Source organism: Nerophis lumbriciformis, linkage group LG39 (assembly GCF_033978685.3).
Source record: "Nerophis lumbriciformis linkage group LG39, RoL_Nlum_v2.1, whole genome shotgun sequence".
In the NCBI taxonomy this organism is placed as follows: domain Eukaryota; kingdom Metazoa; phylum Chordata; class Actinopteri; order Syngnathiformes; family Syngnathidae; genus Nerophis; species Nerophis lumbriciformis.
In genome coordinates, this window is record NC_084586.2 from 20512344 (window position 1) to 20535501 (window position 23158).

Below are 23158 nucleotides of genomic sequence, written 5' to 3' on the forward strand. Positions count from 1 at the left end.
GGGACTACAACTTGACAAAAGTATTGGGACACTTACCACTAAAAGTAGACAACAGTATTGGGAAACTTAGGACTACCACTGGACAAAAGTATTGGGACACTTACACTGGACAAAAGTATTGGGACACTTGGGACTAAAACTTGACAAAAGTATTGGGACACTTAGGACTAGCACCTGCCAAACACGCGGGCCCGACCAATGCTGCTTGCAGCTTTAATTTCTTCTTGTTTTTCTCTTACTTTTTCTTCTTCTTTTCTTCATAATTGTTTCCTTATTCTTCTTTCTATTCCTATTCTCATTCCAATTCTTTTTGTGCTCATTATTTTGTTGTAATAGTAATTGTTATTTTTTTTCCCTTTCAGAATAGAATATATCTTTATTGTCATTGTACAACGAAATTGAAAGCAAACTAATTTAGTGCACATTCATAATAACACATAAAAGAACATGTTACTCAGATAAATAGATCAAACTAGCAAGCACGCAGCTCACATGCACAGTCATTCTTTTTTATGCCTTGTGTTCAGTGACACTATTGCTCTCGGGTAAAAGTGTTCTTAAATCTGTTTGTCCGGCATTTTATGGTCCTGTATCTCCTGCAGTTCAAAAAGTTTATATCCAGGGTGAGATGTTATGTCCCTTATGATGTTTTGGGCCTTTTTGAGGCACCTGGCATTGTACACTTCATCTAGGGATGGGAGAGAGATTGCTGTTGTTATTATGATATTTACCTCGTAATAATATTTAGTTTTACTCTGCAGGTGTTTTGGTCTTCTGCTGAGCCCTGGCAAGAATGTGAAGAACAGCGACATGCATCTTCTGGACCTGGTGGGTGAACTTTTATACCCTGGCCCCTAAAAGTGTCATCCGATTTGTTGAAAGGGTATCTTCTGTCTGGAAATGACAACCATAAAGTGCAAACAGAAACGTAAAGGATATTATAGTCATAATAATAATAGATTTTATTTGTAAAAGCACTTTACATTGAACAAACAACCTCAAAGTGCTCACATTGCATTTAAAAAACAACAAGGCGAGAACCACAAATAGCTGCCCCCAACAAGTAAAATAAATAGTAAAAAAAAAAAAAATACTAGAACAGCCTAATAGCTAGAACTAGCACACATGTATCTAAAAAGAATGGTTTTTAAGCCTTTTTTTTTAAAAGCATCCACAGTCTGTGGTGTCCTCAGGGGGTCAGGGAGAGCCTTCCACAGACTGGGAGCGGCGGAGCAGAAAGCCCGGTCGCCCACAGCTCGGAACTTTGTCCTCGGAGGTTGGAGGAGGTTATGTGCAGGATTTGGGGGTGAGCAGTTGTTTGAGGTAGAGGCAGAGGTGGGTAGAGTAGCCAGAAATTGTACTCAAGTAAGAGTACTGTTACTTTAGAGATTTATTACTCAAGTAAAAGTAAGGAGTAGTCACCCAAATATTTACTTGAGTAAAAGTAAAAAGTATGTTGTGAAAAAACTACTCAAGTACTGAGTAACTGATGAGTAACATACACACACATATCATATATACAGGTAAAAGCCAGTAAATTAGAATATTTTGAAAAACTTGATTTATTTCAGTAATTGCATTCAAAAGGTGTAACTTGTACATTATATTTATTCATTGCACACAGACTGTTGCATTCAAATGTTTATTTCATTTAATTTTGATGATTTGAAGTGGCAACAAATGAAAATCCAAAATTCCGTGTGTCACAAAATTAGAATATTACTTAAGGCTAATACAAAAAAGGGATTTTTAGAAATGTTGGCCAACTGAAAAGTATGAAAATGAAAAATATGAGCATGTACAATACTCAATACTTGGTTGGAGCTCCTTTTGCCTCAATTACTGCGTTAATGCGGCGTGGCATGGAGTCGATGAGTTTCTGGCACTGCTCAGGTGTTATGAGAGCCCAGGTTGCTCTGATAGTGGCCTTCAATTCTTCTGCGTTTTTGGGTCTGGCATTCTGCATCTTCCTTTTCACAATACCCCACAGATTTTCTATGGGGCTAAGGTCAGGGGAGTTGGCGGGCCAATTTAGAACAGAAATACCATGGTCCGTAAACCAGGCACGGGTAGATTTTGCGCTGTGTGCAGGCGCCAAGTCCTGTTGGAACTTGAAATCTCCATCTCCATAGAACAGGTCAGCAGCAGGAAGCATGAAGTGCTCTAAAACTTGCTGGTAGACGGCTGCGTTGACCCTGGATCTCAGGAAACAGAGTGGACCGACACCAGCAGATGACATGGCACCCCAAACCATCACTGATGGTGGAAACTTTACACTAGACTTCAGGCAACGTGGATCCTGTGCCTCTCCTGTCTTCCTCCAGACTCTGGGACCTCAATTTCCAAAGGAAATGCAAAATTTGCTTTCGTCAGAAAACATGACTTTGGATCACTCAGCAGCAGTCCAGCTGGTGTCGGTCCACTCTGTTTCCTGAGATCCAGGGTCAACGCAGCCGTCTACCAGCAAGTTTTAGAGCACTTCATGCTTCCTGCTGCTGACCTGCTCTATGGAGATGGAGATTTCAAGTTCCAACGGGACTTGGCGCCTGCACACAGCGCAAAATCTACCCGTGCCTGGTTTACGGACCATGGTATTTCTGTTCTAAATTGGCCCGCCAACTCCCCTGACCTTAGCCCCATAGAAAATCTGTGGGGTATTGTGAAAAGGAAGATGCAGAATGCCAGACCCAAAAACGCAGAAGAGTTGAAGGCCACTATCAGAGCAACCTGGGCTCTCATAACACCTGAGCAGTGCCAGAAACTCATCGACTCCATGCCACGCCGCATTAACGCAGTAATTGAGGCAAAAGGAGCTCCAACCAAGTATTGAGTATTGTACATGCTCATATTTTTCATTTTCATACTTTTCAGTTGGCCAACATTTCTAAAAATCCCTTTTTTGTATTAGCCTTAAGTAATATTCTAATTTTGTGACACACGGAATTTTGGATTTTCATTTGTTGCCACTTCAAATCATCAAAATTAAATGAAATAAACATTTGAATGCATCAGTCTGTGTGCAATGAATAAATATAATGTACAAGTTACACCTTTTGAATGCAATTACTGAAATAAATCAAGTTTTTCAAAATATTCTAATTTACTGGCTTTTACCTGTAGATTCCTTTCTTTCATGAAGACTAGAATATAAGTTGGTGTATTACCTGATTCTGATGACTTGCATTGATTGTAATCAGACAGTAGTGATGATAACGTCCACGTTTTCAAATGGAGGAGAAAAAAGTTCCTCCTTTCTGTCTAATACCACATGAAAGTGGTTGGTTTTTGGCATCTTATTTGTCCAGCTTCCATATTCGTTTTTATACACTTTACAAGAAATACATTGGCGGCAAACTCCGTAGCTTGCTAGCTTGTTTGCGCTGGCTTTCGGAGACTCTTGTTTTGAAAGCGCGGGCGCGATGGAGCGGCACTTTTATTGTGAAGACAGGAACTGTGCAGTCAGTCTTTAGGCTTTTGACGGGATGTACGGTTGAAATAAAAAAGGGTCTTTTTTCCTTCACACTTTTGATTGATTGATTGAAACTTTTATTAGTAGATTGCACAGTACAGTACATATTCCGTACAATTGACCACTAAATGGTAACACCCCAATAAGTTTTTCAACTTGTTTAAGTCAGGTCATGTGACCACCTGGCTCTGTTTGATTGGTCCAACGTCACCAGTGACTGCATCTGATTGGTGGAACGGAGTGAAACGTCACCAGTGACTGTATTTGTTGAAACGCAGGCACTATGAAGGTCTGTCTGACAGACCAAAACAAACAAAGCGTGCATTAACAGATCGATAAAAATTAGTAGCGAGTAGCGAGCTGAATGTAGATAAAAGTAGCGGAGTAAAAGTAGCGTTTCTTCTCTATAAATATACTCAAGTAAAAGTAAAAGTATGTTGCAATAAAACTACTCTTAGAAGTACAATTTATCCCAAAAGTTACTCAAGTAGATGTAACGGAGTAAATGTAGCGCGTTACTACCCACCTCTGGGTAGAGGGGGGCATTTCCATGGAGGCACTGGTGAGTTAGTAATATTAGTATATTAGTCTGTGAGTCCTCAGGTCTTTATCATCTCAGTCCATCACAACTGGACTCTTTGCTTTGTCTCAGAAGACATTTGGCCTCTCATCCGAGTCGTGGGCCTCGGGAAGCAGGTGAGCACTAATCAGAGACAGGTGAACACAATGAGTAACCATGGCAACCAAAACAAAGTCACAGGTGCACAAACAAGAAGTAAAGGAGTCCAAAACTAACAGAAAACCCCACAAGATGATCATGACAATGGATATGTAATGTAAAGTATGTTGAAGTTGGACTCCTACTTGTTTACTTGGAAGTAAGTTCTGTAGACCATCAGAAATGTGCGTCATTTTCCCATCATGCACTGCAGGGGATTTCAATGGGTGACATGTTTGTATAGTATCCACAAAGTTCAGTGAGGAGGTTGTGTTATGTGTGACCACATGTTTATTTACGTTGTTTGCATTGGGTCATATATAAAAATGCTGTGCTGTTTTTCTTCTTCTTCTTTTTTTCTTCTTCTTCTTCTTGTTCATGAGTGGCAAAGGTTGTTCGGATTGGGTCATATATTAAATGCTGTGCTGTTTTTCTTCTTCTTCTTCTGCTTCTCATTCTTATATTTATTCTTCTTATCCTTCTTGTTCTTGTTCTTGTTCTTCTTATTCTTCCTCCTCCTCTTTTTCGTCCTCTTTTTCTTCTTCCTGTTCTTCTTCTTCTTGAGTGGCAAAGGTTGTTTTGGATTGGGTCATATGTAAATGCTGTGCTGTTTTTCTTCTTGTTCTTCTTTTTCTTCTTCTTCTTCTTCCACTTCTTATTCTTATATTTATTCTTCTTGTGTTTCTTATTCTTCTTGTTCTTCTTCTTCTCCTTCTTGTTCTTGAGTGGCAAAGGTTGTTTGGATTGGGTCATATGTAAATGCTGTGCTGTTTTTCTTCTTTTTCTTCTTCTTCTTCTTCTTTTTCTGCTTCTTATTCTTATATTCATTCTTCTTATCTTTCTTCTTCTTCTTCTTCTGCTTATAATTATTATTATTATATGTATTCTTCTTATCTTTCTTATTCTTCTTTTTCTTCTTTTTGTTCTTCTTTTTCTTCTTTTTCTTATTCTTCCTCCTCCTCTTTTTCGTCCTCTTTTTCTTCTTCCTGTTCTTCTTTTTCTTCTTCTTCTTCTTGAGTGGCAAAGGTTGTTTTGGATTGGGTCACATGTACATGTTGTGCTGTTTTTCTTCATTTTCTTCTTCTTCTTCTTCTTCTGCTTCTTATTCTTATATTTATTCTTCTTATCTTTCTTATTCTTCTTTTTCTTCTTCTTGTTCTTCTTTTTCTTCTTCTTCTTCCACTTCTTCTTCTTATATTTATTCTTCTTGTCTTTCTTATTCTTCTTGTTCTTCTTCTTCTCCTTCTTGTTCTTGAGTGGCAAAGGTTGTTTGGATTGGGTCATATGTAAATGCTGTGCTGTTTTTCTTCTTTTTTTTCTTCTTCTTCTTCTTCTGCTTCTTATTCTTATATTCATTCTTCTTATCTTTCTTCTTCTTCTTCTTCTGCTTATAATTACCGTATTATTATTATATGTATTCTTCTTATCTTTCTTATTCTTCTTTTTCTTCTTCTTGTTCTTCTTTTTCTTCTTTTTCTTCTTCTTCCTCCTCCTCTTTTTTGTCCTCTTTTTCTTCTTCCTGTTCTTCTTTTTCTTCTTCTTCTTCTTGAGTGGCAAAGGTTGTTTTGGATTGGGTCACATGTACATGTGCTGTTTTTCTTCATTTTCTTCTTCTTCTTCTTCTTCTGCTTCTTATTCTTATATTTATTCTTCTTATCTTTCTTCTTCTTCTTGTTCTTCTTCTTCTTCTTCTTCTTCTGCTTCTTCTTATTATTATATGTATTCTTCTTATCTTTCTTCTTCTTCTTGTTCTTCTTTTTCTTCTTCTTCTTCCACTTCTTATTCTTATATTTATTCTTCTTGTCTTTCTTATTCTTCTTGTTCTTCTTCTTCTTCTTCTTGTTCTTGAGTGGCAAAGGTTGTTTGGATTGGGTCATATGTAAATGCTGTGCTGTTTTTCTTCCTTTTTTTTCCTTCTTCTTCTTCTGCTTCTTATTCTTATATTCATTCTTCTTATCTTTCTTCTTCTTCTTCTTCTGCTTATAATTATTATTATTATTATATGTATTCTTCTTATCTTTCTTCTTCTTCTTTTTCTTCTTCTTGTTCTTCTTTTTCTTCTTTTTCTTATTCTTCCTCCTCCTCTTTTTCGTCCTCTTTTTCTTCTTCCTGTTTTTCTTTTTCTTCTTCTTCTTGAGTGGCAAAGGTTGTTTTGGATTGGGTCACATGTACATGTTGTGCTGTTTTTCTTCTTTTTCTTTTTCTTCTTCTTCTTCTTCTTCTTCTTCTTCTTCTTCTTCTTCTTCTGCTTCTTCTTCTTATATTTATTCTTCTTATCTTTCTTATTCTTCTTGTTCTTCTTCTTCTTCTGCTTCTTCTTATTATTATATGTATTCTTCTTATCTTTCTTCTTCTTCTTCTTGTTCTTCTTTTTCTTCTTTTTCTTCTTCTTCTTCCACTTCTTATTCTTATATTTATTCTTCTTGTCTTTCTTATTCTTCTTGTTCTTCTTCTTCTCCTTCTTGTTCTTGAGTGGCAAAGGTTGTTTGGATTGGGTCATATGTAAATGCTGTGCTGTTTTTCTTCTTTTTTTTTCTTCTTCTTCTTCTGCTTCTTCTTCTTATATTCATTCTTCTTATCTTTCTTCTTCTTCTTCTTCTTCTGCTTATAATTATTATTATTATATGTATTCTTCTTATCTTTCTTATTCTTCTTTTTCTTCTTCTTGTTCTTCTTTTTCTTCTTTTTCTTATTCTTCCTCCTCCTCTTTTTCTTCTTCCTGTTCTTCTTTTTCTTCTTCTTCTTCTTGAGTGGCAAAGGTTGTTTTGGATTGGGTCACATGTACATGTTGTGCTGTTTTTCTTCATTTTCTTCTTCTTCTTCTTCTTCTTCTTCTGCTTCTTATTCTTATATTTATTCTTCTTATCTTTCTTATTCTTCTTGTTCTTCTTCTTCTTCTTCTTCTGCTTCTTCTTATTATTATATGTATTCTTCTTATCTTTCTTCTTCTTTTTCTTCTTCTTGTTCTTCTTTTTTTCTTCTTCTTCTTCCACTTCTTATTCTTATATTTATTCTTCTTGTCTTTCTTATTCTTCCTGTTCTTCTTCTTCTCCTTCTTGTTCTTGAGTGGCAAAGGTTGTTTGGATTGGGTCATATGTAAATGCTGTGCTGTTTTTCTTCTTTTTTTTCTTCTTCTTCTTCTTCTGCTTCTTATTCTTATATTCATTCTTCTTATCTTTCTTCTTCTTCTTCTTCTGCTTATAATTACCGTATTATTATTATATGTATTCTTCTTATCTTTCTTATTCTTCTTTTTCTTCTTCTTGTTCTTCTTTTTCTTCTTTTTCTTATTCTTCCTCCTCCTCTTTTTCGTCCTCTTTTTCTTCTTCCTGTTCTTCTTTTTCTTCTTCTTCTTGAGTGGCAAAGGTTGTTTTGGATTGGGTCACATGTACATGTTGTGCTGTTTTTCTTCATTTTCTTCTTCTTCTTCTTCTTCTTCTTCTTCTTCTTCTGCTTCTTATTCTTATATTTATTCTTCTTATCTTTCTTATTCTTCTTGTTCTTCTTCTTCTTCTTCTTCTGCTTCTTCTTATTATTATATGTATTCTTCTTATCTTTCTTCTTCTTCTTTTTCTTCTTCTTGTTCTTCTTTTTCTTCTTCTTCTTCTTCTTCCACTTCTTATTCTTATATTTATTCTTCTTGTCTTTCTTATTCTTCTTGTTCTTCTTCTTCTCCTTCTTGTTCTTGAGTGGCAAAGGTTGTTTGGATTGGGTCATATGTAAATGCTGTGCTGTTTTTCTTCTTTTTCTTCTTCTTCTTCTTCTTCTGCTTCTTATTCTTATATTCATTCTTCTTATCTTTCTTCTTCTTCTTCTTCTTCTTCTGCTTATAATTATTATTATTATATGTATTCTTCTTATCTTTCTTCTTCTTCTTTTTCTTCTTCTTGTTCTTCTTTTTCTTCTTTTTTTTATTCTTCCTCCTCCTCTTTTTCGTCCTCTTTTTCTTCTTCCTGTTCTTCTTTTTCTTCTTCTTCTTCTTGAGTGGCAAAGGTTGTTTTGGATTGGGTCACATGTACATGTTGTGCTGTTTTTCTTCATTTTCTTCTTCTTCTTCTTCTTCTTCTGCTTCTTATTCTTATATTTATTCTTCTTATCTTTCTTATTCTTCTTGTTCTTCTTCTTCTTCTTCTTCTGCTTCTTCTTATTATTATATGTATTCTTCTTATCTTTCTTCTTCTTCTTTTTCTTCTTCTTGTTCTTCTTTTTCTTCTTCTTCTTCCACTTCTTATTCTTATATTTATTCTTCTTGTCTTTCTTATTCTTCTTGTTCTTCTTCTTCTCCTTCTTGTTCTTGAGTGGCAAAGGTTGTTTGGATTGGGTCATATGTAAATGCTGTGCTGTTTTTCTTCTTTTTTCTTCTTCTTCTTCTTCTTCTTCTGCTTCTTATTCTTATATTCATTCTTCTTATCTTTCTTCTTCTTCTGCTTATAATTATTATTATTATATGTATTCTTCTTATCTTTCTTCTTCTTCTTTTTCTTCTTCTTGTTCTTCTTTTCCTTCTTTTTCTTATTCTTCCTCCTCCTCTTTTTCGTCCTCTTTTTCTTCTTCCTGTTCTTCTTTTTCTTCTTCTTCTTCCACTTCTTATTCTTATATTTATTCTTCTTGTCTTTCTTATTCTTCTTGTTCTTCTTCTTCTCCTTCTTGTTCTTGAGTGGCAAAGGTTGTTTGGATTGGGTCATATGTAAATGCTGTGCTGTTTTTCTTCTTTTTTTTCTTCTTCTTCTTCTTCTGCTTCTTATTCTTATATTCATTCTTCTTATCTTTCTTCTTCTTCTTCTTCTGCTTATAATTACCGTATTATTATTATATGTATTCTTCTTATCTTTCTTATTCTTCTTTTTCTTCTTCTTGTTCTTCTTTTTCTTATTCTTCCTCCTCCTCTTTTTCGTCCTCTTTTTCTTCTTCCTGTTCTTCTTTTTCTTCTTCTTCTTCTTGAGTGGCAAAGGTTGTTTTGGATTGGGTCACATGTACATGTGCTGTTTTTCTTCATTTTCTTCTTCTTCTTCTTCTTCTGCTTCTTATTCTTATATTTATTCTTCTTATCTTTCTTATTCTTCTTGTTCTTCTTCTTCTTCTTCTTCTTCTGCTTCTTCTTATTATTATATGTATTCTTCTTATCTTTCTTCTTCTTCTTTTTCTTCTTCTTGTTCTTCTTTTTCTTCTTCTTCTTCCACTTCTTATTCTTATATTTATTCTTCCTGTCTTTCTTATTCTTCTTGTTCTTCTTCTTCTCCTTCTTGTTCTTGAGTGGCAAAGGTTGTTTGGATTGGGTCATATGTAAATGCTGTGCTGTTTTTCTTCTTTTTTTTCTTCTTCTTCTTCTTCTGCTTCTTATTCTTATATTCATTCTTCTTATCTTTCTTCTTCTTCTTCTTCTGCTTATAATTATTATTATTATTATATGTATTCTTCTTATCTTTCTTATTCTTCTTTTTCTTCTTCTTGTTCTTCTTTTTCTTCTTTTTCTTATTCTTCCTCCTCCTCTTTTTCGTCCTCTTTTTCTTCTTCCTGTTCTTCTTTTTCTTCTTCTTCTTCTTGAGTGGCAAAGGTTGTTTTGGATTGGGTCACATGTACATGTTGTGCTGTTTTTCTTCATTTTCTTCTTCTTCTTCCTCTTCTTCTGCTTCTTATTCTTATATGTATTCTTCTTATCTTTCTTATTCTTCTTGTTCTTCTTCTTCTTCTTCTTCTTCTGCTTCTTCTTATTATTATATGTATTCTTCTTATCTTTCTTCTTCTTTTTCTTCTTCTTGTTCTTCTTTTTCTTCTTCTTCTTCCACTTCTTATTCTTATATTTATTCTTCTTGTCTTTCTTATTCTTGTTCTTCTTCTTCTCCTTCTTGTTCTTGAGTGGCAAAGGTTGTTTGGATTGGGTCATATGTAAATGCTGTGCTGTTCTTCTTCTTTTTTTTCTTCTTCTTCTTCTTCTGCTTCTTATTCTTATATTCATTCTTCTTATCTTTCTTCTTCTTCTTCTTCTGCTTATAATTACCGTATTATTATTATATGTATTCTTCTTATCTTTCTTATTCTTCTTTTTCTTCTTCTTGTTCTTCTTTTTCTTCTTTTTCTTATTCTTCCTCCTCCTCTTTTTCGTCCTCTTTTTCTTCTTCCTGTTCTTCTTTTTCTTCTTCTTCTTCTTGAGTGGCAAAGGTTGTTTTGGATTGGGTCACATGTACATGTGCTGTTTTTCTTCATTTTCTTCTTCTTCTTCTTCTTCTGCTTCTTATTCTTATATTTATTCTTCTTATCTTTCTTATTCTTCTTGTTCTTCTTCTTCTTCTTCTTCTGCTTCTTCTTATTATTATATGTATTCTTCTTATCTTTCTTCTTCTTCTTTTTCTTCTTCTTTTTCTTCTTCTTGTTCTTCTTTTTCTTCTTCTTCTTCCACTTCTTATTCTTATATTTATTCTTCTTGTCTTTCTTATTCTTCTTGTTCTTCTTCTTCTCCTTCTTGTTCTTGAGTGGCAAAGGTTGTTTGGATTGGGTCATATGTAAATGCTGTGCTGTTTTTCTTCTTTTTTTTTCTTCTTCTTCTTCTTCTGCTTCTTATTCTTATATTCATTCTTCTTATCTTTCTTCTTCTTCTGCTTATAATTATTATTATTATATGTATTCTTCTTATCTTTCTTATTCTTCTTTTTCTTCTTCTTGTTCTTCTTTTCCTTCTTTTTCTTATTCTTCCTCCTCCTCTTTTTCGTCCTCTTTTTCTTCTTCCTGTTCTTCTTTTTCTTCTTCTTCTTCTTGAGTGGCAAAGGTTGTTTTGGATTGGGTCACATGTACATGTGCTGTTTTTCTTCATTTTCTTCTTCTTCTTCTTCTTCTGCTTCTTATTCTTATATTTATTCTTCTTATCTTTCTTATTCTTCTTGTTCTTCTTCTTCTTCTTCTTCTTCTGCTTCTTCTTATTATTATATGTATTCTTCTTATCTTTCTTCTTCTTCTTTTTCTTCTTCTTGTTCTTCTTTTTCTTCTTCTTCTTCCACTTCTTATGCTTATATTTATTCTTCTTGTCTTTCTTATTCTTCTTGTTCTTCTTCTTCTCCTTCTTGTTCTTGAGTGGCAAAGGTTGTTTGGATTGGGTCATATGTAAATGCTGTGCTGTTTTTCTTCCTTTTTTTTCTTCTTTTTCTTCTGCTTCTTATTCTTATATTCATTCTTCTTATCTTTCTTCTTCTTCTGCTTATAATTATTATTATTATATGTATTCTTCTTATCTTTCTTCTTCTTCTTTTTCTTCTTCTTGTTCTTCTTTTTCTTATTCTTCCTCCTCCTCTTTTTCGTCCTCTTTTTCTTATTCCTGTTCTTCCTTTTCTTCTTCTTCTTCTTGAGTGGCAAAGGTTGTTTTGGATTGGGTCACATGTACATGTTGTGCTGTTTTTCTTCATTTTCTTCTTCTTCTTCTTCTTCTTCTTCTTCTTCTGCTTCTTATTCTTATATTTATTCTTCTTATCTGTCTTATTCTTCTTGTTATTCTTCTTCTTCTTCCTCTTATTATTATATGTATTCTTCTTATCTTTCTTCTTCTTCTTTTTCTTCTTCTTCTTCTTCTTTTTCTTCTTCTTCTTCTTCTTCTTCTTCTTTTTCTTCTTCTTCCACTTCTTATTCTTATATGTATTCTTCTTGTCTTTCTTATTCTTCTTGTTCTTCTTCTTCTTCTTCTTCTTCCTGTTCTTCTTTTTCTTCTTCTTCTCCTTCTTGTTCTTCTTTTTCTTCTTCTTCTTCCACTTCTTATTCTTATATTTATTCTTCTTGTCTTTCTTATTCTTCTTGTTCTTCTTCTTCTCCTTCTTGTTCTTGAGTGGCAAAGGTTGTTTGGATTGGGTCATATGTAAATGCTGTGCTGTTTGTCTTCTTTTTCTTCTTCTTCTTCTTCTTCTTCTTCTTCTGCTTCATATTCTTATATTTATTCTTCTTATCTTTCTTCTTCTTCTTCTGCTTCTTCTTCTTATTATTATATGTATTCTTCTTATCTTTCTTATTCTTCTTTTTCTTCTTCTTGTTCTTCTCTTTCTTCTTTTTCTTCTTCTTCCGCTTCTTATTCTTATATTTATTCTTCTTGTCTTTCTTATTCTTCTTGTTCTTCTTCTTCTTCTTCTTCCTGTTCTTCTTTTTCTTCTTCTTTTCCTTCTTGTTCTTGAGTGGCAAAGGTTGTAAAAATGCTGTGCCGTTTCACTTCTTAGTATTCTTCTTATTATTATTATTAGTATTATTATTCTGATCTTTCTTCTTGTTCTTGTTCTTGTTCCTCTTCCTCTTTTTCTTCATTTTTTTCTTCTTCTTGTTCTTGTTCTTCCTCTTCTCCTTCTCCTTCTCCTTCTTCTCCTTCCTTTTCCTGTTCTTCTTTTCCTTCTTCCCGTTCTACTTCTTCTTCTTCATGAGTGGCGGAGGTTGTTTGGATTGGGTCATATATACAAATGCAGTGCTGTGCACACTTCCGAGTGCAATTGATGGTCATTACTGGAGTCATGCAGGAAGTATTCTCTCCAAGATGTGAAAGAAGGAGCGTGGGGCCACAGTTTGGAGTTGTTTGTGTGGCTCATTTCCTCCATTGTGTGTGCGTGTGTGTGTGTGTGTGTGTGTGTGTGTGTGTGTGTGTGTGTGTGTGTGTGTGTGTGTGTGTGTGTGTGTGTGTGTGTGTGTGTGTGTGTGTGTGTGTGTGTGCGTGTGCTCCTTTTAGGAGTCCATGGGAAAGAGCTCGGACGGGAAGTCTTACATCATCACGGGAAGTTGGAACCCCAGCACACCTCAGTTCCAGGCCGTCAACGAGGAGACGCCCAAAGGTAGACTCCAGCATTGTCTTGCAGAACTCTGAGTCTCAATGAAATGTTCCTGCAGATAAATCCATGTTCATGACCACGGCCGTGGACCTGGTCATCACCGAGGTGGAGGAGCCGGTGCGTTTCCTCCTGGAGACCCGGGTCAGGGTCTGCTCCCCCAACGACCGCCTCTTCTGGCCCTTCGGCAAGCGGAGCCACACCGAGACCTTCTACCTGAAACTGCGGCAGGTGCGTGAGAGCGGGGAAGGAAGCCCGGCGCACAAAGTCCCTCACGCTTTTCTCCTGAACAACTCCAGATGGAACGCAAGGAGCGCAAAAGTCCCTCCTCGGACACGCTCTACGAGGTGCTGAGTTTGGAGAGCGAGACGGAGCGGGAGAAACGTAAGACCACAGCCAGTCCCGGCGTCCTTCCTGGTGGGCCCGATTCTGTGGTTCCTTCTCCGCCCGAGGACGACGAAGAGGAAGGTAACACTTCCCCTAACAAACAAAGACAGGAATGTCCCCCCGCTTTCTCATGCACTCCCAATCATCACTGACACGTCAACACATGTACTTGTACAAACCTCAATCCAAACAACGCCCTGCTCAGCAGTACAGTATCTCTTCAAAAACACACAAATATTATCAACCTTTTTGACTTGGACAAATTATTTTAGGAAAAAATGTTAGATTTACAAACCCCGTTTCTATATGAGTTGGGAAATTGTGTTAGATGTAAATATAAACGGAATACATCCATCCATCCATCCATCTTCTTCCGCTTATCCGAGGTCGGGTCGCGGGGGCAGCAGCCTAAGCAGGGAAGCCCAGACTTCCCTCTCCCCAGCCACTTCGTCCAGCTCCTCCCGGGGGATCCCGAGGCGTTCCCAGGCCAGCCGGGAGACATAGTCTTCCCAGCGTGTCCTGGGTCTTCCTCGTGGCCTCCTACCGGTCGGACGTGCCCCTAAACACCTCCTTAGGGAGGCGCTCGGGTGGCATCCTGACCAGATGCCCGAACCACCTCATCTGGCTCCTCTCCATGTGGAGGAGCAGCGGCTTTACTTTGAGCTCCCCCCGGATGGCAGAGCTTCTCACCCTATCTCTAAGGGAGAGCCCCGCCACCCGGCGGAGGAAACTCATTTGGGCCGCTTGTACCCGTGATCTTGTCCTTTCGGTCATAACCCAAAGCTCATGACCATAGGTGAGGATGGGAACGTAGATCGACCGGTAAATTGAGAGCTTTGCCTTCCGGCTCAGCTCCTTCTTCACCACAACGGATCGATACAGCGTCCGCATTACTGAAGACGCCGCACCGATCCGCCTGTCGATCTCACCATCCACTCTTCCCTCACTCGTGAACAAGACTCCGAGGTACTTGAACTCCTCCACTTGGGGCAAGATCTCCTCCCCAACCCGGAGATGGCACTCCACCCTTTTACGGGCGAGAACCATGGACTCGGACTTGGAGGTGCTGATTCTCATCCCAGTCGCTTCACACTCGGCTGCGAACCGATCCAGTGAGAGCTGAAGATCCTGGCCAGATGAAGCCATCAGGACCACATCATGTTTAAAAAGCAGAGACCTAATCCTGCAGCCACCAAACCAGATCCCCTCAACGCCTTGACTGCGCCTAGAAATTCTGTCCATAAAAGTTCAGAACAGAATGGGTGACAAAGGGCAGCCTTGGCGGAGTCCAACCCTCACCGGAAACGTGTCCGACTTACTGCCGGCAATGCGAACCAAGCTCTGACACTGATCATACAGGGAGCGGACCGCCACAATCAGACAGTCCGAAACCCCATACTCTCTGAGCACTCCCCACAGGACTTCCCGAGGGACACGGTCGAATGCCTTCTCCAAGTCCACAAAGCACATGTAGACTGGTTGGGCAAACTCCCATGCACCCTCAAGGACCCTGCCCAGAGTATAGAGCTGGTCCACAGTTCCACGACCAGGACGAAAACCACACTGTTCCTCCTGAATCCGAGGTTCGACTATCCGGCGTAGCCTCCTCTCCAGTACACCCGAATAGACCTTACCGGGAAGGCTGAGGAGTGTGATCCCACGATAGTTAGAACACACCCTCCGGTTCCCCTTTTTAAAGAGAGGAACCACCACCCCGGTCTGCCAATCCAGAGGTACTGCCCCCGGAATACAATGATTTGCAAATCCTTTTCAAGCCATATTCAGTTGAATATGCTACAAAGGCAACATTTTCGGTCATAACCCAAAGCTCATGACCATAGGTGAGGATGGGAACGTAGATCGACCGGTAAATTGAGAGCTTTGCCTTCCGGCTCAGCTCCTTCTTCACCACAACGGATCGATACAGCGTCCGCATTACTGAAGACGCCGCACCGATCCGCCTGTCGATCTCACGATCCACTCTTCCCCCACTCGTGAACAAGACTCCGAGGTACTTGAACTCCTCCACTTGGGGCAAGATCTCCTCCCCACCCCGGAGATGGCACTCCACCCTTTTCCGGGAGAGAACCATGGACTCGGACTTGGAGGTGCTGATTCTCATCCCAGTCGCTTCACACTCGGCTGCGAACCGATCCAGTGAGAGCTGAAGATCCTGGCCAGATGAAGCCATCAGGACCACATCATCTGCAAAAAGCAGAGACCTAATCCTGCAGCCACCAAACCGGATCCCCTCAACGCCTTGACTGCGCCTAGAAATTATGTCCATAAAAGTTATGAACAGAATGGGTGACAAAGGGCAGCCTTGGCGGAGTCCAACCCTCACTGGAAACGTGTCCGACTTACTGCCGGCAATGCGGACCAAGCTCTGGCACTGATCATACAGGGAGCGGACTGCCACAATCAGACAGTCCGAAACCCCATACTCTCTGAGCACTCCCCACAGGACTTCCCGGGGTACACAGTCGAATGCCTTCTCCAAGTCCACAAAGCACATGTAGACTGGTTGGGCAAACTCCCATGCACCCTCAAGGACCCTGCCCAGAGTATAGAGCTGGTCCACAGTTCCACGACCAGGACGAAAACCACACTGTTCCTCCTGAATCCGAGGTTGGACTATCCGGCGTAGCCTCCTCTCCAGTACACCTGAATAGACCTTACCGGGAAGGCTGAGGAGTGTGATCCCACGATAGTTAGAACACACCCTCCGGTTCCCCTTCTTAAAGAGAGGAACCACCACCCCGGTCTGCCAATCCAGAGGTACTGCCCCCGGAATACAATGATTTGCAAATCATTTTCAAGCCATATTCAGTTGAATATGCTACAAAGACAACATATTTGATGTTCAAACTCATAAACTTTATTTTTTTTTGGCAAATAATCATTAACTTTTGAATTTCATGGCTGCAACACGTGCCAAAGTAGTTGGGAAAGGTTATGTTCACCACTGTGTTACATGGCCTTTCCTTTTAAAACCACTCAGTAAACGTTTGGGAACTGAGGAGACACATTTTTGAAGCTTCTCAGGTGGAATTCTTTCCCATTCTTGCTTGATGTACAGCTTAAGTTGTTCAACAGTCCGGGGGTCTCCCTTGTGCTATTTTAGGCTTCATAATGCGCCACACATTTTCAATGTCTGGACTACAGGCAGGCCAGTCTAGTACCCGCACTCTTTTACTATGAAGCCACGTTGATGTAACACGTGGCTTGGCATTGTCTTGCTGAAATAAGCAGGGGCGTCCATGGTAACAACATATGTTGCTCCAAAAGCTGTATGTACCTTTCAGCATTAATGGTGCCTTCACAGATGTGTAAGTTCCCCATGTCTTGGGCACTAATACACCCCCATACCATCACACATGCTGCCTTTTACACTTTCACCCTAGAACAATCTGGATGGTTCTTTTCCTCTTTGGCACGACATCCACAGTTTCCAAAAACAATTTGCAATGTGGACTCGTCAGACCACAGAACACTTTTCCACTTTGCATCAGTCCATCTTAGATGAGCTCAGGCCCAGCGAAGCCGACGGCGTTTCTGGGTGTTGTTGATAAACGGTTTTCGCCTTGCATAGGAGAGTTTTAACTTGCACTTACAGATGTAGCGACCAACTGTAGTTACCGTATTTTCCGCACCATAAGGAGCCCTGGGTTATAAGCCGCGCCTTCAATGAACGGCATATTTCAAAACTTTGTCCACCTATAAGCCGCCCCGTGTTGTAAGCCGCATCTAACTGCGCTAAAGGAATGTCAAAAAAACAGTCAGATAGGTCAGTCAAACTTTAATAATATATTAAAACCAGCGTGATGTGGGCGCGCATGGAGTCGTATATCAACATGGACAGAGCTGCGTGAAAAAAGCCACCCGGCCTCTTCGCGTAAACTTAAACTTACCTTAACCACTCGCTCATCTTTTCTTCATCCATCCCTTCGAGTTAGCTTTTATGATGACGCCGGCTGGAAAGGTCTCTTTTGGCAAGGTCTTCCTTTTGAATATCACCATGGGTGGAAGTTTCTGGCCATTAGCATGGCAAGCTAGAACCACAGTGAAGGATGACTTCTCATTCCCTGTGGTGCGAATATTCACCGTACGTGCTCCCGTTGTATCCACAGTGCGGTTCACAGGAATATCAGTTGCTGTGAAATAGTAATCCGTGTGCGGATGGAGAGATTGCGTCTTTTCATGAACCGGATCCCTGACGCTTAGTAGGAGCCATTTTGTGGTCTTTACAGATGTAAACACACAAAGGAAATGAAACGTACGGTAATATCCGGGGTTTTTTCTTCTTCTACGCGGGCGGGTGGTTGCTTACAGTAGAAGAAGAAGCGCTTCCTGTTCTATGGGGGCGGGTGCTTACCTTGGCGGTTGCTTGCGTAGAAGAAGAAGCGCTTCCTGTTCTACCGGGAAAAAAGATGGCGGCTGTTTACCGAAGTTGCGAGACCGAAACTTTATGAAAATGAATCTTAATATTAATCCATATATAAAGCGCACCGGGTTATAAGGCGCACTGTCAGCTTTTGAGAAAATTTGTGGTTTTTAGGTGCGCCTTATAGTGCGGAAAATACGGTACTGACAGTGGATTTCTGAAGTGTTCCTGAGCCCATGTGGTGATATCCTTTACACACTGATTTCGCTTGTTGATGAAGTACAGCCTGAGGGATGGAAGGTCACGGGCTTAGCTGCATACGTGCAGTGATTTCTCCACATTCTCTGAACCCTTTGATGATATTACGGAGCGTAGATGGTGAAATCCCTAAATTCCTTGCAATAGCTGCTTGAGAAAGGTTTTTCTTAAACTGTTCAAAAATTTGCTCAGGCATTTGTTGACAAAGTGGTGACCCTCGCCCCGTCCTTGTTTGTGAATGACTGAGCATTTCATGGAATCTACTTTTATACCCAATCATGGCACCCACCTGTTCCCAATTAGCCTGCACACCTGTGGGATGTTCCAAATAAGTCTTTGATGAGCATTCCTCAACTTTATCAGTATTTATTGCCACCTTTCCCAACTTCTTTGTCACGTGTTGCTGGCATCAAATTCTAAAGTTAATGATTACCGTATTTTCCGCACCATAAGGCGCCCTGGGTTATAAGCCGCGCCTTCAATGAACGGCATATTTCAAAACTTTGTCCACCTATAAGCCGCCCCGTGTTGTAAGCCGCATCTAACTGCGCTAAAGGAATGTCAAAAAAACAGTCAGATAGGTCAGTCAAACTTTAATAATATATTAAAACCAGCGTGATGTGGGCGCGCATGGAGTCGTATATCAACATGGACGGAGCTGCGTGAAAAAAGCCACCCGGCCTCTTCGCGTAAACTTAAACTTACCTTAACCACTCGCTCATCTTTTCTTCATCCATCCCTTCGAGTTAGCTTTTATGATGACGCCGGCTGGAAAGGTCTCTTTTGGCAAGGTCTTCCTTTTGAATATCACCATGGGTGGAAGTTTCTGGCCATTAGCATGGCAAGCTAGAACCACAGTGAAGGATGACTTCTCATTCCCTGTGGTGCGAATATTCACCGTACGTGCTCCCGTTGTATCCACAGTGCGGTTCACAGGAATATCAGTTGCTGTGAAATAGTAATCCGTGTGCGGATGGAGAGATTGCGTCTTTTCATGAACCGGATCCCTGACGCTTAGTAGGAGCCATTTTGTGGTCTTTACAGATGTAAACACACAAAGGAAATGAAACGTACGGTAATATCCGCGCGCTTTTTCTTCTTCTACGCGGGCGGGTGGTTGCTTACAGTAGAAGAAGAAGCGCTTCCTGTTCTATGGGGGCGGGTGCTTACCTTGGCGGTTGCTTGCGTAGAAGAAGAAGCGCTTCCTGTTCTACCGGGAAAAAAGATGGCGGCTGTTTACCGAAGTTGCGAGACCGAAACTTTATGAAAATGAATCTTAATATTAATCCATATATAAAGCGCACCGGGTTATAAGGCGCACTGTCAGGTTTGAGAAAATTTGTGGTTTTTAGGTGCGCCTTATAGTGCGGAAAATACGGTACTGACAGTGGGTTTCTGAAGTGTTCCTGAGCCCATGTGGTGATATCCTTTACACACTGATTTCGCTTGTTGATGAAGTACAGCCTGAGGGATGGAAGGTCACGGGCTTAGCTGCTTACGTGCAGTGATTTCTCCAGATTCTCTGAACCCTTTGATGATATTACGGAGCGTAGATGGTGAAATCCCTAAATTCCTTGCAATAGCTGCTTGAGAAAGGTTTTTCTTAAACTGTTCAAAAATTTGCTCACGCATTTGTTGACAAAGTGGTGACCCTCGCCCCGTCCTTGTTTGTGAATGACTGAGCATTTCATGGAATCTACTTTTATACCCAATCATGGCACCCACCTGTTCCCAATTAGCCTGCACACCCGTGGGATGTTCCAAATAAGTGTTTGATGAGCATTCCTCAACTTTATCAGTATTTATTGCCACCTTTCCCAACTTCTTTGTCACGTGTTGCTGCCATCAAATTCTAAAGTTAATGATTATTTGCAAAAAAAAAAAATGTTTATGAGTTTGAACATCAAATATGTTGTCTTTGTAGCATATTCAACTGAATATGGCTTGAAAAGGATTTGCAAATCATTGTATTCCGTTTATATTTACATCTAACACCATTTCCCAACTCATATGGAAACAGGGTTTGTATACAATAGTATCTCATATTGTAAAAATATGTAATAAATTACAGTCATAATTAGGGCCCGCATGGCCCATTGCATAAGGACTCCCAAAGGGAGTCCTTATGCAATGGGCCATAAGGACCTATTGAATTTGTAAGGTTTTATTCTTTATTCTTTATTCTTCCGCCGCCACATTAAACTGTAATTTGACCCACTTAACATGCTTCAAAACTCACCATATTTGACCCACACATCAGGACCTGCGAAAATTGCCTTTTTTTAAAAAACAAAAACGAACCACAAAACTCAAAATTGCGCTCTAGCGCCCCCTAGGAAAAATAAAAACTAGACTCCCTGTAACTCTCACTAGGAAGGTCGGAGAGACATGAAACAAAAACCTCTATGTAGGTGTGACTTAGACCTACATTTCATAATAGTACATTGTCGGGCTAAAATCAACAGGAAGTTGGCAATTCCCCCTTCAAGACAAAAAAGTACTAAAAACAATAACTTTTGCCTCTTTGAGCTGTAATTTGGCCCCCTTAACACGCTTCGAAACTCACATCAGGACTGGCAAAAATTGCGATCTTATAAAAAAACCTAACCCCAAAACTCAAAATTGCGCTCTAGCGCAATTGTTGAATAAAACGCAGAAAAAACTGCTCCTCGGAAGAAAAAAATGACAAAACTGCCTGTAACTCCCACTGGGAAGGTCGGAGAGACATGAAACAAAAACCTCTATGTAGGTCTAACTTAGACCTACATTTCATAAATTGACAACCCCCAGCAACAATCAACAGGAAGTTTGCTATTCCCCCTTCAAAACAACATTTTTGTAAAAACCGGTCACCTTTCTTCAAACATTATCTCCTCTGAGCGCGTTTGTTGTTTCGGCTTCAAACTAACACAGGAGAGAGATTGAACCCTTCTGATTAAAAGTTGGGGAAAGAGTTTTGATACCTGCTCCGGTTTTGATTTTATGACCCTTCAAAGAACCTCTGCGCTGATGCTGCTGCGCTGCTGTTTTTTCAAGATGGCTGCTTAAAAGCAGGCAGCACCAGCGTGCCCACACAATGCAGACTAGGTAGGTACACTAGACAAAAGTATTGGGACACATAGCACGAAAACTTGACAAAAGTATTGGGACACTTATGACTACCACTGGACAAAAGTATTGGGACACTTATGACTACCACTGGACAAAAGTATTAGGACACTTACACTGCACAAAAGTATTGGGACACTTAGGAATACCACTGGACAAAAGTATTGGGACCCTTAGGACGAAAACTGGACAAAAGTATTGGGACACTTACACTGGACAAAAGTATTGGGACACTTAGGACTACCACTGGACAAAAGTATTGGGACACATAGCACGAAAACTTGACAAAAGTATTGGGACACTTATGACTACCACTGGACAAAAGTATTGGGACACTTATGACCAAAACTGGACAAAAGTATTGGGACACTTACACTGCACAAAAGTATTGGGACACTTAGGAATACCACTGGACAAAAGTATTGGGACCCTTAGGACGAAAACTGGACAAAAGTATTGGGACACTTACACTGGACAAAAGTATTGGGACACTTAGGACTAATACTGGACAAAAGTTTTGGGACACTTAGGACTAATACTGGACAAAAGTTTTGGGACACTTAGGACTATAACTGGACAAAAGTATTGGGACACTTGGAACGTAAACTGGACAAAAATATTGGGACACTTGGGACTAACACTTGACAAAAGTATTGGGACACTTATGACGAAAACTGGGCAAAAGTATTGGGACACGTACTACTAAAACTGGACAAAAGTATTGGGACACTTAGGACTAGCACCTGCCAAATACGCGGGCCCGACCAACGCTGCTTGCAGCTTTAATTATAGAATTGCTTTCTATTGGAGTCAACTTGTCATGCAGTGAAAACAAGTTTATGTTGGCAACTCATTTTTCAACACATTCTACAAATACTATTTATAAAAGAAATACATAAAAAGGTGTAATAAAAGAGCAAGCAGGTGAAATGTAATGAGACTGACTCTAATAACACAAAGCTGCCATGCAGGCGGTTTTTTCCCCTTTAAAACTGTCATTGCTCAAAAATAATAATGAAATAAAATCAATGTTGTTATGAATTATTGACCTATTAAAGACTGCAATGACTTCACATCAAAATTTCCACTTTGAAATATGTTTTGTGGAAAATATTGCATATTGTCTTTTTTACATAAAAAAAAAACGATGTTTTATTTGACAAAAAGGGCATCAAACAAAGAAAAAAGAGGTAAAAAAAAAAAGTAATAAAAGCGTATAATCTTCAGAAAGATCTGAAGTTCATACCTGCCAACTACTCCGGTTTTCCCGTAATTAGTACGGTTTTCATCAACCTATTCCGGGTTACGGTTGCAGTGATAAAAAATACGGTTTTTCATTCATTTAAAAAAAAAGAGGGTGAAAACTACGTGAATTGCACCAAGATTTTTCGATCAGACACGGAGGAATTAGCGATGTAAAAGACCACGTTGGGACAAAAAAACACAAGTCTAATGCCGTTGCTAGCGATACAAGTGGAAAACTTTCAACGTTTTTCGTCGCCCAAACAGATTCTTTGGATGTGATAAATGCCGAAGTTTTATTTACGGAGGCAATAATTGAGCATGGACTTCCAATCGCACTGGCTGATCACATGGGACAGTTAAATGTTTGTAATGCAACCTTTAAAAATCATTACGCGGTGATCGCGGTCCCAAAAATAAACTTTTCTTGCATGATAATGTCCAGAAAAATTCGCTTTATATTACTATAGAGTCCTTTTAACGAATGAGTTTGATGGTTTATCACAAACCTTAAATGAAAGAAGTCCTTTGTTCTCCTGCACCATGCATGCACTTTGGCCTTGCTTCGTGTTTGGTGCGCAATCCTGTCGGCTGTATTTCACAGCACGTCTTTGACAACTTGAAGTGGCATAAAACATTTAAAACAAAGGGGTTATAGGAACAATCACTTTCAGTGTTTTATGCCACTTCAAGTTGTCAAAGACGGTATGCTGGTGCCCGACTGCCACAAGTGGAACAAACATTTGAAACAAAGGGGTTATAGGAACAATCACTTTCAGTGTTTTATGCCACTTCAAGTAAACTTATCA

General features: G+C 39.4%; 1 protein-coding gene across 3 annotated transcripts in view; it reads left to right on the forward strand.

Moving 5' to 3' along the window:
* Positions 1–23158, forward strand: part of rabgap1 (RAB GTPase activating protein 1) — a 244158-nt gene that overhangs the window by 69138 nt on the left and 151862 nt on the right. For all 3 annotated transcript variants that reach the window (XM_061932118.1, XM_072912694.1, XM_061932119.1), the window contains 4 exons: positions 762–828; positions 12874–12976; positions 13032–13201; positions 13270–13438. In XM_061932118.1, the coding sequence (XP_061788102.1) occupies positions 762–828; positions 12874–12976; positions 13032–13201; positions 13270–13438 (509 nt within the window). The remainder of the gene's footprint in view (positions 1–761; positions 829–12873; positions 12977–13031; positions 13202–13269; positions 13439–23158) is intronic.